The sequence below is a fragment of the Hyposmocoma kahamanoa genome, unplaced genomic scaffold, assembly GCF_003589595.1.
Source record: "Hyposmocoma kahamanoa isolate Upper Pololo Valley unplaced genomic scaffold, ASM358959v1 224, whole genome shotgun sequence".
Classification (NCBI taxonomy): domain Eukaryota; kingdom Metazoa; phylum Arthropoda; class Insecta; order Lepidoptera; family Cosmopterigidae; genus Hyposmocoma; species Hyposmocoma kahamanoa.
In genome coordinates this window covers 1-14,895 of record NW_020653743.1, presented here as the reverse complement: position 1 = coordinate 14,895, position 14,895 = coordinate 1, and the positions used below count along the sequence as shown (strand labels likewise).

Here is a 14,895-nt window from a genome sequence, read left to right as displayed (position 1 = left end):
TGCTGACAAAGGATGTCATGACTACAGAGGTCTTTTATAGTACATTAATATAGGAACTGATACCGAGAATTGAAAACCATCACATAAAAAGTATAATAGTTGGAAAAAATATACTTATTACATCTTTGTTAATTTATGAGCTTAAGTTGTTATCTTATTCATGATTAAATACAGTTATTTTGTAGTAAAACTTCATTTAACAATTCAAATTATGTCTCAGTTGGAGTTTGCTCTATAAAGAACCGCAATTTGATGGCTTTGAGCCCATAGACAAATGAGTTGTCCGAGAGGTTCCGAAAAGATCGGTGGATTGCCTGTAGAATTCGGTGTGGATTGAGATGTCGGATATCGGCAGCGGTGACGAGGGAATTTCTAGTCAGAGTACGTATTTATTAATAACGGTGGAGTAGCCAACATACCCTTCGACTCGCGCCGCTGGTCATATTTCTTGCAAAACTAACGTACGGCAGTTTTAACGTTAAAAAGTAAATATCTCATTGTTCCCGTTTCAAAATGGCGAATTCGGGTCCGGTGATTCCTCTGTACGTAAACCGATGTCGGCTCCAGACCCAGGCCACGGTTGGGGGCGGCGGGACGCGGCGCGCCGGGCCCGGAGCCCGGCTGCGGCCGACCGCCGGCGGAGGTTGACGACCTATCGATTTTTTTGTCTGCGACCTCCGGCGGAAGGTCTGCTGTCTGCGGCAGCAGCCTCGCGCCCACCTCGTCAGCGCCTAGCCCGGGCACAAGCCCGCAATCAGACATTGCCGGATCTACGGCCCCTTTCCGATGGCTTTGTGGCGGCTGGTCATCCACCGCTCGGTTCTTGTCACCAGCTGACTGCTGTCAGCGAGCACCCTGTGCTAATTGCTAATCTTGTTACATGGCAATTATAGTCCAGTTTGCAGAAGTGATGTCAAGTGCTAAAGTGCAGTGCCTAATTGTTGTCTAGTGAACCAAAGCACAGTGTTCCTTTGTTCCTGAGTGTGATGACTAGTAGTGTCTATCCACAAGTAATGCTATATGTGAATATGAGTTGGATCAGTATTTCATACCAGGATGAAAGTGTGTTGCTATGCAGAACTGACAGCCAGCACTGTACCTAGAACAAAGGATTTACTTGGCAGTGTTGTTGTGGTCAGTGACAAAGGAAAATGCAGTGACTGTGCAGTGTGTGTATTGTTGAGTGCTCTGTGCCCAGCAGCTGTGCTGACCAGTCGCATACAGGAATAAGTACCTATTGCACCACCGTTGTGCTGCAAATCAATACACCATTTCATTGTCTTGTTTGCTTGCTGTTCTGTCCTACTGACATCATATTTTTTTAAACGCAATGCAAGTGTACAATGCAACTTTAACACTATTGATGCACCTTCTATTTGTACAGCCATTTGATTGATTGCTCTGTCTGTAAGAGGTGAGATCTCAGTTTAATGCTCAATATTGATTAACAATTAACCATAAAACCACTTTGTTGTAAGTTACTAAACATACAGTCTGGCTGTTCTGGGTTTTCAAACTTGGACCTTATTGGCTCCATCACAATCTGTGTTCTATGATGTGGGTGTCATAAATTGGAATGTATAGATGCATTCCTTCCTTTGGTCAAATGTTTATATTATATGCTGCTATTGATTAGTTCGTAAATACAGATAACCACCTGCACTGTGAATTTCTCATTTCATTATATTGACTTTGTAGAGGAACAATTTTTGTGCATTCTATATGCAATGTGGAAACTTGAACGAAAAGAAGTCAATTAATGCATAGAAATTGTCACATTTATTTTTTAACTGAAGTGGGTGTTGCATTGGTTTTAGCACTGCAGCGCTCATTGAGTAACAGAGCTCACTGTCGCGTTTAGCACCTTGACAGTTTTTAGTTTGACAGAGTGATTAAAGTTATATCTAGTTTATGCCGTAAGCGTCTTCCGCTCCACTTGTTCAAATCTGCATGCTAATGTTGATAAAGTTCTACAATGGAGCCCCATAATATATATTAATCATAATATTATGATTTGGTTAATATCTGGTCTAAAATGTACAAGTTGACAATACACAGTACTGTTTTGTTGGGCATCTCAAATGATTATGTTTTATTCTTTATAATCAAATAGATATCATTACAATGAAGAAGTAAAATATAAGTAGGTTATAAAATCTTTTTGTAAAAATTTCATGCAGCAGCAGCATAGCAACGAGCATTTTTGGGTCTCGAGGTCACTGCTGCCGTTGCTGCGCTGCCCTTTCACGCCGTTGCGACCGGCGCGTCATAGTAACACGAGTTAATGGGTTTAATTTCGCGAATGATTTAGTCAGCGATGGTGCCCGTCGCGCGATGACGCCACAGCTGACCCTAGCGGTCCGACAAAGGCGCGCGCCACAACAAAGGCGGGGCCCCAATCTAGGTTCGACTCCGTTAACGCGAGTGTCGGTACGCTTGTCTGGGCTAGCTAGACTTCTAAGGCTAAAAAATTCGATCAGTTAAACATCTCGAGAAAAGAGTCTCACAGCCAGGACTATACTCTACCAATTAGGTATCTCCATTGAGTAGGTACTCACTATTGGCCGTGGCTTGCCCGCCGCCATGGCTCATTATGCGCGTTTCTCAAGAAAAAATGGCGGGTTTCACTTTTTTGCGCGTCTGGCTGATGTCTGAGGCGCACCGTCTGCTCGCGAGTCGACGACCTGCCTTGACTTACATAACGCCGCTAAGTGTCTCGTAGCAATCACTATATCTGCTTTATTGAATTTGTATATTAAGTTTATAAGCTGTGCGCACCGTTTGGGTGGTTTGCTCTAGCGTCCGCTCGCGGTGACGCTTGTGATCTCTCACCACAGAAGGTCATTTTGGCGCTGCCTGAGTCCGAAATGATTGCTACGTTACCATCAAAGTCGTCCAATTCCTGCAAGTTGTAAAATATTGCACTTATTTTATTGCTTTTGTTCACGCTCACGCTAGATTGAAGAAGAGTTATACCAATGTATATGTATTTACGAGTATTAGCTGAAACAGTGTTTAAAACTCTCAATTTTGCTTTCGATGAATACCAAAAGCTCAAGGTCTCAATTTTGATATCGTTTCTCCTTCTTTTTTTCAATAAAACTTTGATTTGTACACAATTTTTATCGTGTTTGAGTTTTATGATGGTGACCGACCACAACTGTGGCAAAGTCAGATTTAAAACTCTATATTATATTGTAAAGGTCAGTAAGCTAGAAATATGATGTTAGGACGTTTTTAGATCGAGTGAGATGTTTCTGTCATCCTAATTATCTGAGTTTCGCGCAGGATGTTTTACTTGGTTATCGCAGCTATTTCGGATAGCCTAACTTCATGTATTGTTTTGCTAATAATATTCTTCATTTCGTGCCATAGTTTCGCTAAGGAGTACTGTCTAGCCCTCGCTCTTGTAATTAGTTATTGATATTCGTTCGCAGCAACAGGTCCGATGAGTTCTTGCTTCGATAACTATTATGTAGGAGACCGTTAACAATCGGTGCGAACCGAAGGCACGACGCGGTTCGGCACACGGTATACAGCCCACAGCCTGCAGCCATCAGCCTGCAGCCAATAGCCGACGCGGCTGCCACACAGCGCACTCCAACTCCATTGGCTATATTAACGATGCTGGCATCTACCGCGATTTTCTAAAAAGTTGATGATGAATTCCTCCAAGTTATCTGACTCGGCTATAACTTTTATAAATTTTGTTCAGGGCGGTCAGGTCACCACTTCCCGGAAGGTCTGCACCATGAATTGCTATTGGCGGCCTGTTAATTGTCGTTGTAGGTACTAGAAGCCGTGAAGATGCACTACATCTAATTGAAAGATGATTTTGAATTATTAACTATCTAAGCAGAAGAGTGTTGCTCGAATTGGTGGGTTATGTTAGGGGCGGTCAACGGTAACGAGGCCAGCCAGTTCGGGCGCGCTCCGCCGGCGGCGCGGCACGCGGTGTGTCGTGCCCTACACCGCTAGCACGATATCACCAAGTAATAGGTACAAGAGAAAAAAATAACTTGGTTTGTGGTACTCACTGCGCTTATGTCCATTATAGGTATATTTTAATACACACCCCATCAGACATCGCTTCGCACGATTTTATCAGAAAATAATACATTGGCACCAAGATAAATAAATGTTCTTTCGACGCGGCCTATCTTCATCGGGTTCGTATTATAAATTAAAAATATTTTTAGTTGATCGTTACTGCATTTTGTTGGTGATGTCAGGGTTATTTAAAATATGGTTTGCATCTGTAGTCTGCACCCTATAACGGTGACGCAGATAATGTAAAAAATATTGTTCATACCATATACCAAAAAGCCTGAGTTACAAAGTCGTCAATCGAATGAGGCTTAGCTTCCAGTTTTGTGTGAATAGTGATGGATATTGCAAAAAGCAAGCACATTTTCAGGCCATTGTGCCACAGGGCCAGGCGTCTCGCGAGTCGTCATACGACAATAATTTCATTTCGTTTTCAAGCGAAATAGATGTGGCCGAATTGAAAGTGTGTCACGATCCCCGTTTGTGTCTTTTTTGAGAAACCATGTCTTTGTCTCATGACGTGGTCGGTGCTCGTCGCATTATGATAGCTATGTAGATGAATGCACTTTCTCCGTAACACGTTGTACGTGGAATGCACCGCACTCGCCAATCGCTGTTGCAGTAGCACGGTTATGCATACGAATTAATTAAAACTGCTACATTAACCTAGTTTTATCAATTTCGAGCCGGTCGCTTTTGTGAAAGTATTATAATGGCTTCAATTATGCGAGACGATTTGGTAGGTACTTGCGTGCCTACACTACGCTGGGTTGGGTAACTACAGCGCGTACTCGCGTTCTGTTAACGGAGAGACCATTTTAATCAGAATGCATCCGATGTCGACAGCTGATAGCGCGACGTAACGCCTAGCGTGACAGGAGCAGATTGAGCGGCTACTCGATGTCCTCCTGATGATGTTAATATATTTTTTATAATATCAAGAGAAGGGATGAACAAGTCGTGCGCCTGATGGTGAGCTACACGCCTATCCATAATAGTTGCAGTGCTACTCGGAGCTTTAAATCGCAAAGATGTGAGGCGCACTGCCACTGCACCCGTCACCCGGAGACGTCAGTTGACAAGACCCATGTGCCTGTAATTTTAACCAGCACCCTAACCTTTCAAAACTGGAACAAAGTAATGCTCACATTTCTGCTTGGCGGCAGAAATAAGTAAGGTGGCAGTCCTTCCCTGGACGAACTCGTTCACAAGAAGCTCTATTGTTACAAAAATTTTAAAATTAAAAAAAAATGTTTGTTAATCCAAACATAATTGTAAACATCGTTTTATGCCAATAAAGCAGTCGCCTCCTCCGTTAATTTTATTTCCCTGCGTCCTTTCGTAGGTACGGTAGGTGTAGGTACACTGACATGAAAATCCTGCATTGTGGACGGACTAAGAAAAGTAAGGGAGCAACAAAGGAGATTTGCTGGTACTCATTGGTGACCTAAATCATGGCCACCGCGCCCACCGCGCCGCGCCTACTGCGCCACGCTGCGCCGCCGCCACCGGACGAAGCGCCCGATTGCTCAGAGGATAGGCTTCCCAGCAAATGTCCACTTTATGGTTATCACATCCATTGCCACGGCTTGTCTCTTACTGTCTCTACACCGATTCTACTCAGAGATTAGTCTGTTTTTTTTATTTTATTAGATTAGCAAATGTTTTTTAACTATAATCATAAATACCTTGCTGAAAATGTGAATTTTAGAATAGCTATAATTTTGAATTGTGACGGTAACATTAAGGACTTGCTTTGTGCCACTCATAAATGGGAGAGAAAATGTCTTGCAGCAGCGCGAGTGGCGCGGACTTTCACAAGGAGCACGTTATAGACGTATGTTCGCCTGCATTGGACGTCTTTTGCAACATTTGTTACGCTTATACCAATTCTTGGTCGTAAACTGAACCTTCCTATATAAAAGAAGAAAGTTTGCGTCGAAACTGACGAAAGTTTTCTTTTTCAGAATATCATGGTCAAGGAATGGATGCGGGAGGGAACAATTTTGACTCCGGTGAGTATCTTGTGCTCTTCTTTACGATTGTTAATTTGTTTTATTTTGTTTATTTCGTACATACTTTTTTACAGTTTAATATTATATATCTAAGATGCAATGAAATTATCCCCGACCAGTTTCTCCGTAGAGTAATTATTCTAATGCTGGGTACAATAAGGGGCGATGCACCATGACCATTACAACATGAATTTGCATAAATTGACGCCGTTTCGGGTGTTGTTCGATCAGTGCGCCTAAAGTCTATGACAAGGTTTATGAAACGGTGGCCAGACAAAGGCTCGCCGCCGCCGCCGCCGCCGCCGCCGCCGCCGCCGCCGCCGATGCTCGCAGATTGATTACGGTCGCGCGAAGGTCGTGACCCTCACCCTCCGGGCGACGACTCGACTCTTAATGAAATCCTTTATTTCACCTGCAGTCTGATCGCGACGACGCCGCTGCTTTACAAATGTTTAGCAACGTACATTCACCATTGTTTTGAAACGTATTTGTAGCTATTGTTTTACGTACCTGCCTACATATCAGTTAGGTTTTCATCAACATACCACACATGCATACACATGCCATAAATAATAAGTCCTTTGCAATTTTGGGGAGTCACCACACTTGTCGACACGAAATCGCATGAAGCCGGCCAGAAAAACTATATCCATGTCATAAGAGCGAAAGAAACGGTATGCGTCTCGCGTCGACAATCCGAGCGTAAACGAAACACGCAACATCTTTTTCGCTCTTATTCGTATGGACATAAAGGTTTTTGTGACCGGCTCAAATCGTTTCCGTGTTAATAAGTGTGGGGACTCCCTAAATCGGAGAGACCTTATTTACCCCTGAAAATAGTCAATTTAGTCCAAAAATAAATTTCGTTCAATGGTGCAGTCTTTTGATAGACACGGAAAGAAAACGTTTGTCGTGTTGAGTGGAACAAAGATTGCGAACGCAATTATGATGCTTACATTAAATGCAATAATCCCTAAGTTTATCTAATCACTTGTGTTGCCGTGAACGGTCGTTTCGAGTTAATCCCGTGATGAGGTGTGTGTACAGTACACCCCCTCCCTCCTCACCCGTGGCGCCGTTGCACCCCACTCGCGCCCGCGCGAGCTGCAGCCACAATCGATCGCGATTTCTAATTGCGTGATATTGCATTGCCATCCCGTCCCGTCACCGCCCACCGGCCCTCGCACCCCTCTCGTGTGCTACGTCAGTGAATGCTCTTCATTATTTACGTACAATTATGATGCATCCTAAGACTGTACGTTTGAGGAGTGAAATAGCTGCATGCATACGTTATTGCGCAAGTCGGCACGAGGCGGTCGCGGCCTTCAAGGGAGTGTAGCCCTTCCCGCAATATGAGTTCATTCCCATTCTACAGTACAGTACGTACTAAAGTACCATTTATGCAGAACGATTCTCACTGACAGGGACTTGTTGCGTTTCGCCGGCAGCGGCGGTACGGCAAATTAAACCAATTATGATTGTCATTACAAAGGCTGGAGGGTCCCGATGTGAACATTATTATAAAAAAAAAATATTCATCTGAATTTTGATTTGGAAACTCCCATGATACTGGGACCCAGACAGTCTCGATCCTAGCTCTACCAAGCCCGTGACATGCTTGTTGATGGGAGCCGTTGCGACGTCGTCATGTTCGTCAAGGTCATAGATGATGTTGCGTGTGATATGCAGGTCAGCAGCCACAGGAGCAGGAGCTGGCAACGAAGATGCTGCAGATCCAGTCGAAGCGATTCTACCTCGACGTGAAGCAAAATCGCCGCGGCAGGTTCATCAAGGTCGCGGAGGTCAGTCCCTTCCCCTTCTTATTCATTATTTTTATTGTTGTTGAATACGTCGCTGTATTGTGCTCACAACTTCGATCGGAATAACAACGACAAAAAGCAAAGACTTTTGAATTGACCTTGCTTCTCGTCTGTAAAATAAGGGAATCCAATTGAGTGCGCTACGGGTCCGCGCCTTGAAAATTCTTAATGCGGCGTATTTCGTGGATCGTTATCTGCTTTTCGAGTCGGCAAATGTTAACGAATGTTGGTATTTATAAATATGCGCGTTATGTAAGCGCTGCACGATAGCAGCGTTGATGTAATTTTGTAGATAGCAACATTCGCGCTATCGCCGCGGCTGCGCCTGCGCCGCCAAAGTAGGTACTTACAGTGGATATTAACGGCAAATTGTACAAGCACGTAAACATTGCGCGCTGGCAGGTAAGCACCGGCTCACAAGAGGGCTGATATTATGTTTAGCCAAATTTTTATTTCTACGCTCACCTCTTTGTCTACTAAATCTTCTATTAAGTCTTACGAACGGACGTCAATTGGGAGCGTTCTTCTATCACTACGCTACAAGTTGCAGTTGATAAGAAAATGTGTCGTATTTCATTGTCAGATCGGTGCGGACGGACGGCGCAGCCAGATCTTCCTGGCGATGTCGACGGCGGCGGAGTTTCGCGACCACCTGTCTGCTTTTAGCGACTTCTATTCGTCGCTGGGCCCGCCCAACCCCGACAACGTGCCCGATGACGGGAAGCTCAAATCCGAGATGATGCTCAAGGTACTGCCATCTCCAGTTGTTGCAAAACGCCAGCCCACACGAGGAAGACATCGTGGAAGGGTCGCTCCACACGGTTGACCGAGATCTGGTTAAGTTCGAAGTAGTCGTGTCGTCAGCGATCATCCATGTACCTATCTTTTTATCTTCACAATCACCTACTGCACGTTCTTAGGCACGCCATTCAATCTTCCCGCTGATTGTGCGCTGGCAGACTGACGGGCCGACGACGGTCCGCCCCGAGGCCTTATCTCGGCGGCCTCTCTGCGACAGCTCGAGTCGTCCTCGCACTGCGAAGATCCGCGGTAGATGGACGAGAGCTGACGACGAGGGCGGTGGTCGGTTTGCAGGACAACCGGCGGTACTACCTGGACCTGAAGGAGAACTCGCGCGGGCGCTTCCTGCGCGTGTCGCAGACGGTGACGCGCGGCGGGCCGCGCAGCCAGGTGGCGCTGCCGGCGCAGGGCATGATCGAGTTCCGCGACGCGCTCACCGACCTGCTCGACGACTTCGGCACCGACGACGGCGGGTACCACTTCATCTCACTCGCACCTTTCGCGCGTGCTCGCTTCGCATCGGAAAGGCAGATTTTTGATCCCGTTTTCGTGCACGTACGCTAGGACGAGCTCGCGATAGTCGCGGTAACCATCCATATGCATAAAAAAAGAAATTTAGAATTAAATCTAGAAAGGTTGACGTTCTGAACATTACTACGTGCACTCATTTCCGAAATAGAAATTCGTTCGTCGCGATAGAGTTGTGGAAAATGCAAATAAATAGTCGAGTCGCGCCGAGCGATGGCCGGAGCGGCGCGGGTGGAGCGCGTTTAGAGTGGCCGGGACCAGGAAGCGGTCGAAAGCCGCTTTTTCATAATCTGCGCTACCCGTTCGGCCGCGAGAGGCCGCAACCTGCCGTTTTGACTGTTACCGTAGAATGGACATTGTTCGCATAACGGCGGCAGAGGAGGCCGTGAGCCGGAGAGGGGCCGTTCAGAGCAGGGGGTGCGTTGCAGGTTCAAGGGCGAGCTGCCGGAGGGGCGGCACCTGCGCGTCGACAACAAGAACTTCTACTTCGACATCGGCCAGAACAACCGGGGCGTCTACATGAAAGTGAGCGAGGTACGTGCGCGTCGCGGCCGCGGCCCGCGCCCGGCACGCGTGCTGTACTGTGTGCACTGCGCAGGTGAAGAGCAACTTCCGCACGGCCATCACGGTGCCCGAGAAGTGCTGGGCGCGCTTCCGCGACATCCTGGCCGACTACTGCGACAAGATGTGCGCGCCGCCGCACGCGCACCGCGCGCTGGACTCGCACCAGGTGGGCCCCGCCCCGCCCCGCCCCGCCGCCGCCCGCCGCGCCCTCTGACCGCCGCCTGTTGCAGGACGCCTTCGCCAGCAGCGCGCCGGACCGGATTTGATGCGAGGGCGCCGCCGCCTTCTACTGAGCTGCCCGCCGCGAAGCGCCGCCCGCCCCCGCCGCCCCGCCGCCCCGCCGCCCGCCGAGACCCGCGGCCTCCGGGCGGGCGCGGGCGGCGCCGCCGACTTGAGTTTCCCCGCTGTCTTATGTGTATATAGTATTTTATATACGTGTAGTATATATCAGTGCGGAGCGCGCCGCCGCATCTCGACGCGTAGTTGTAAGACGATGTGATATGAAACGTCCGAGCTTTACCGTTCGGTCGAGACCGCTGTCGGCGCGGCGGGAACACCTTCGTCGACACGTTCGTGGCCTTTTAATCTAAATTTACGCACCCTCCCGGCGAGGTGGATTTTTTTATCGAGGAACTCTCAACGGCTCCGAGCTTTGTTGTCTAAATTACGTTTCTTTGTCGAGAGATGTTCTTTTTCTAATTTTTGTAAATAGTTTGGCGGCGACGAAATGAACTATATCGAGTGTTGAAACTTTCCGCGCCGGACTCGCTCCGGCCGCGAGTCGCGCGACTCGCCGTCGCCGGCGCCCGGGCCGTCGGCGACGCGCGGCCGCAACATAATAAATTAATTGAGAAAAATGTTAATGTAAAATGCCACTTATCTAGTTAGTAGGTGTATGTGTTTTTTTTAAATATGAATTATTTAAATGTAGTGTTTTTGTCTGTTCACGTCAAAACGCACTCGGCCGGCGCGACCGCGCGAAGACACCGGGTGTTTACAGCGCGACCTCGCGCGAGATTCGCGGACGAGTCCCGCGCTGCTGTGATATTCTCGTAGGCGACCCGCCGCGTCGCCGCTCTCTTCAATTCTAACGCGAAGGGCCGTCCATCCGACACCGCCATAGCGTACGCCTCTCGCTACGAACGGCGCAGACCGCGAACTCTAAAACGTAGCGTTGCCGCGTTCTTCGTGTGGATTATTTCAAAACGCGTAGATCAATGTAAAACAAACTTATCCACCCGTTTGAAAATCAAAGTTGCCGTCGACCGGTCAACCGTTGAAACTGCGCCACGGCTTGGCAGACGGGTCGACTTCGGCCGTGTAAGCACCCCGTGTTTCAACTCCGGCGACCGATATATTGCGGCATTGTGGAATCAACTCTCGCGCCACGGCGACGGCGGCACCCGCGGGCGTACCGTTTGCCGTGACCAGGTCGAAACGAGGCAGCGCGCCTCCGACCTCGCCGAGGGTCGCCGTCTCACGCTCCCAGTCCCAGTGCGCGGCTGGACTGAAGGATGTCAGTGTAACCCCGCACGGCGCGACCGGCCGCGGCGTGACGTCACTGGCCGGCGACGCGGCCGCCTCGGGGCCTCGGGGCTTCGGGGCTTCGGGGCCTCGGGGCCTCGGGGCCTCGGGGCCTCGGGGCCTCGGGGCTTCGGTAGTCTCGGACGCCCCGCAGCCGCCCGCGCCGCCGCGCCGGCCTTGTTGAGACAATATTTCGAGTTAAGTTTATTTTCGAAATGATAATGCTCCGATTATTGTTTCCCGCTTGTCACGGTTTGCATCTGTAATGTATTGAAATTATATGTACATGTATGATAATTGCGAGTCAGATATACATAGTGATAGTTTATAAATATACTGCGTTACTAAATACTAGGATAATATTTTTGTACGTTTATTTGGTTTCGGGGTTCCTCCGAGCGTTTGCTTGTCTTCGGACCGCCATCCTTCTGTTCGCAATAAGCAGAGTTGCACGATCCGGCGCGGCTCTTCCGTCGGGAGCGCCCGCGGCTCTCGCTCTCGGTGCGGCTGAGAAGTGTCATTGTTATTTATTGTTATTAATTTGTAGGCGAAACGAAAATCGACGTGTTTCAATCAGGTTTTAATCGCTACTCTGTCTTTTATGTTTATAGCTAAATCTTAGTGAATTTCTCAGTGTTTAGTAAAACTAGAAATTCTCATCGTGAATCGAGTTTCTCCAGATCTCCCGCCGTACAGCCGCCACTAGAGATCTGCAGAAGAGTCGACTCGACGTAAAAGTAACGTAACGTAACATAGTAACGCGGCTGCTGTTGCTGGACTAGACATAGGCTCATACGCGGTGCGCCTGCGCCGCCGCGGTCCCGCGGCCGGCGGCGGGCGCGCTCGCCACTCTAGGTTAATTCACAGTACATTCTCCTCGAGACCACGATCTAACATTGTGAGGGATAACTTGGTGACGTCCGATTTGAGTGTTACATATATAGAAAAAAAAGATAATTCCTATATAAAAATCACTTTCTCTATATACTAAATAGAATATATTGCGCGGTGGGGCAGCGCGGCTTCTGCGTAAGTGCGTAAGTTTAGGCTAGTCGTCGTCGAGCCTCGTGCCTGGCGGGCGAGAGGCGTGGGCGGGGGCGGGGTTTGCGAGAGGCGCGGGCGCGGGCTTAATTTTAACTCTTTATGGTACAAAATGTAATTTAGTTCCATAGACGTTTAAGATTACAGAGTTTATATTTAGAGAAGTTTAAAAATTATATTCCGCCGTCGGGCCTATCGGCGTCAATCAATATATTATGTATATGGATAATAAATACGAATATGACAAGAGTTATTAATTATAGTGGCTATCATTACGAAAGCAAGTTGTTGCGTGGTCGTTACGTCTCGGCAGCGGGCAGCGGTGGCGCGGTCCGAGGGCGACCCTCCGGGGCGCCTCCGGAGTGCTCCTGTGATACCGCGCTCCCCCGCCCCCCCGCGCCCCACCCGCGTCTCGCCGCCGTCGCCTCTCGCTCGGCATCGTCCGTTACGCTCAGCGCATCACAGGTTTTGTTCGACCGCGCCGATCGGCCAGTGAAGCCGCGCCTCTGATCCGCCGCGTCTCATCTCTTCGGCTCTGAATCGACGCAGGCCGCGGCGGAGTCGCGACGCGGCCGTCGTGCAGTTCGGCGCGGAGCGGCTCGTCCCCTGCCGGTGTGCGGCGTTGGATTGCTCGAGACCGGTCGTTTGTCGGCAATAGTCAATTATTATTAGTATTCAATACTTAACGCATGGCGCTGGCACATGCGAGTACGTTGGGCTTTGTTTCAATCTCGTATAATCGTTCGCGGCGGCTCTACGAAACGACACTTGGCAGCGGCGAAGGCTGCTTTCGGGCACCTCTCGCGATACGATATGCGAAGGAATAAGGCGTAGCTTTCGTGCAGCCGTCGGTGTGTCAGCGCGGATGCCCCCCGCGCCGCCCCGCCCCGCTCCGCTCTCGGTTATACATTACTTACGTTAATTAAATAGGTCACTTACTAGATACGAATCGATTCAACTGCGAAACTTATAAAAAACAGAGTTTAATAGTTCGTTAGTTTTAATTATATTTCTGATATTACTTGATGTTTTGCTAAAATGATTTATCGTGTGCGTTACGTTTGATGCGCGCGCGTCGTCACGTCGCGCCGCAGCGGCCGGCGCGGCGGCACGGCGTCTGCGCCTGCGCCGCCGCGCCCGGCTCGCTCCCGTTCCGTTCCAGCGCGGTACTGTGTCGTACTGCACGCACTAGTGTCCTTACTGACTAGAAAAATATAAAAATTACTTTGCGTCTCTGTTTCCCTTTTACTTTTTATGTTTTTCTGGTCAACGCAACACCAATGAACCGCCTCGTACAAAAAAAGTAACCTCAAAATTCATTATAATTACCTATAAGCAATACCGCAGTACCTGAAATCAGAAAGAGTTATAAAAAGTAATAAAAATAGTTTGGAAATAGTGGTCGTTACAGAAAACTGGCAAACGCATTGTTCACGAGCAGGAACCGGTCGACGATGGTCATTTGGTGCGTTGCTTTTCGTTTCGAGTGGCGTCTCTGGAAGTACATGTGCTTAGTTATGTTTCGAATGGGAAATGTGATAGTCGATAGGCCAGCAGAGCCAGCGAGGGCTGACCTGCTGCAGCCCGTAGTGTAAGCGGTTGTAGGGATCACGCGCGGGCGGATAGCGCTCGACGCTGGAGCGTAGTGAGTGGCACTCACGCGGAGGACTGTACTTCGTCCAGGAGGGATCGGAACTGCTTCAATCGAAGGGCGAACGGTCGAGGACGTTTACATCAGTTTTAGTTATGTTCGCGTAGGTCATATGATAAGTATGTAACGTTAGGGAACATCTGTCTCGCTGAGACGGTCACGTCACGAATGATGTATGCTGATATCAGAGAGCAAAGGAGGAGTGAACAAATACTGCCAATCGATTGTAGTTTATATTGTAATGGATAATGATTTGTAGAGTTAACGATTTCGAAATATTGTGTCCTAAATATTTCATATTTTATGTATAGTATTGATATGCCGGTGGTCGGTGCCGTCCAGACTCGGGCTCTCGCCGACGACTGCGTAGCGCGCGTCTGGACGCCAGCGGCCGCCATGTAAATGTTTTCCTTAGGGTGAGGCGATGGATACAAACTGTGTTCTGTAGTGTACCGAGCGACAGGGCGAAGATGTCTAGATAGGTTTGCACTTGGGCGTGGCGCGGCGCGTCGCGGTTGCGTCGCAGCGACGACGCGCCGCGCCCGAGCCCCGCGTTAGCTACGAACGAGCTAAGTTGTAAAAAATAGGTTGCGATGTAAATTGTGGTGTTAGGGTAGACGAAGACGGCATGTTGGGTGTTGTGTATGGAGAGGGAGGGCGAGTGACGAGCACCCGATATGCAGAGGCCAGGAGTTGCAATGTACTAGTTGGTAGATTGATATCGTGAAATTGAACTGTTTGACTGACGTGGCTCATGTGATGAGGATAAAAACTTTTTGGACTTTTTTTTATTGTTTCTAAATTCGTGTGTAACACGCTCGCTTGTTGAGACTGGTTCGTGTGCGCGGCGGGCGCCTCGGCCGGGCCCGCGCCCGCCGCAGCCGCGCCGGAGCGCCGCTCGCCG

At 48.7% G+C, this 14,895-nt stretch overlaps 2 protein-coding genes across 2 annotated transcripts; both read left to right on the top strand.

Moving 5' to 3' along the window:
- Window positions 1-311: 311 nt before the first annotated feature.
- On the top strand, window positions 312-10,837 carry LOC113228103 (transcriptional activator protein Pur-alpha). Its single transcript, XM_026461247.1, has 8 exons — window positions 312-381; window positions 6,015-6,062; window positions 7,752-7,864; window positions 8,466-8,630; window positions 8,978-9,156; window positions 9,640-9,745; window positions 9,810-9,941; window positions 10,006-10,837. Exons 1-8 carry the CDS (start codon window positions 339-341, stop codon window positions 10,039-10,041), a joined length of 822 nt encoding a protein of 273 aa, XP_026317032.1. The 5' UTR covers window positions 312-338; the 3' UTR covers window positions 10,042-10,837.
- LOC113228236 lies at window positions 10,041-12,314 on the top strand. Its single transcript, XM_026461502.1, has 3 exons — window positions 10,041-10,190; window positions 10,832-11,354; window positions 11,403-12,314. Exons 1-3 carry the CDS (start codon window positions 10,041-10,043, stop codon window positions 11,516-11,518), a joined length of 789 nt encoding a protein of 262 aa, XP_026317287.1. The 3' UTR covers window positions 11,519-12,314.
- The last annotated feature ends 2,581 nt before the right edge of the window (window positions 12,315-14,895 follow it).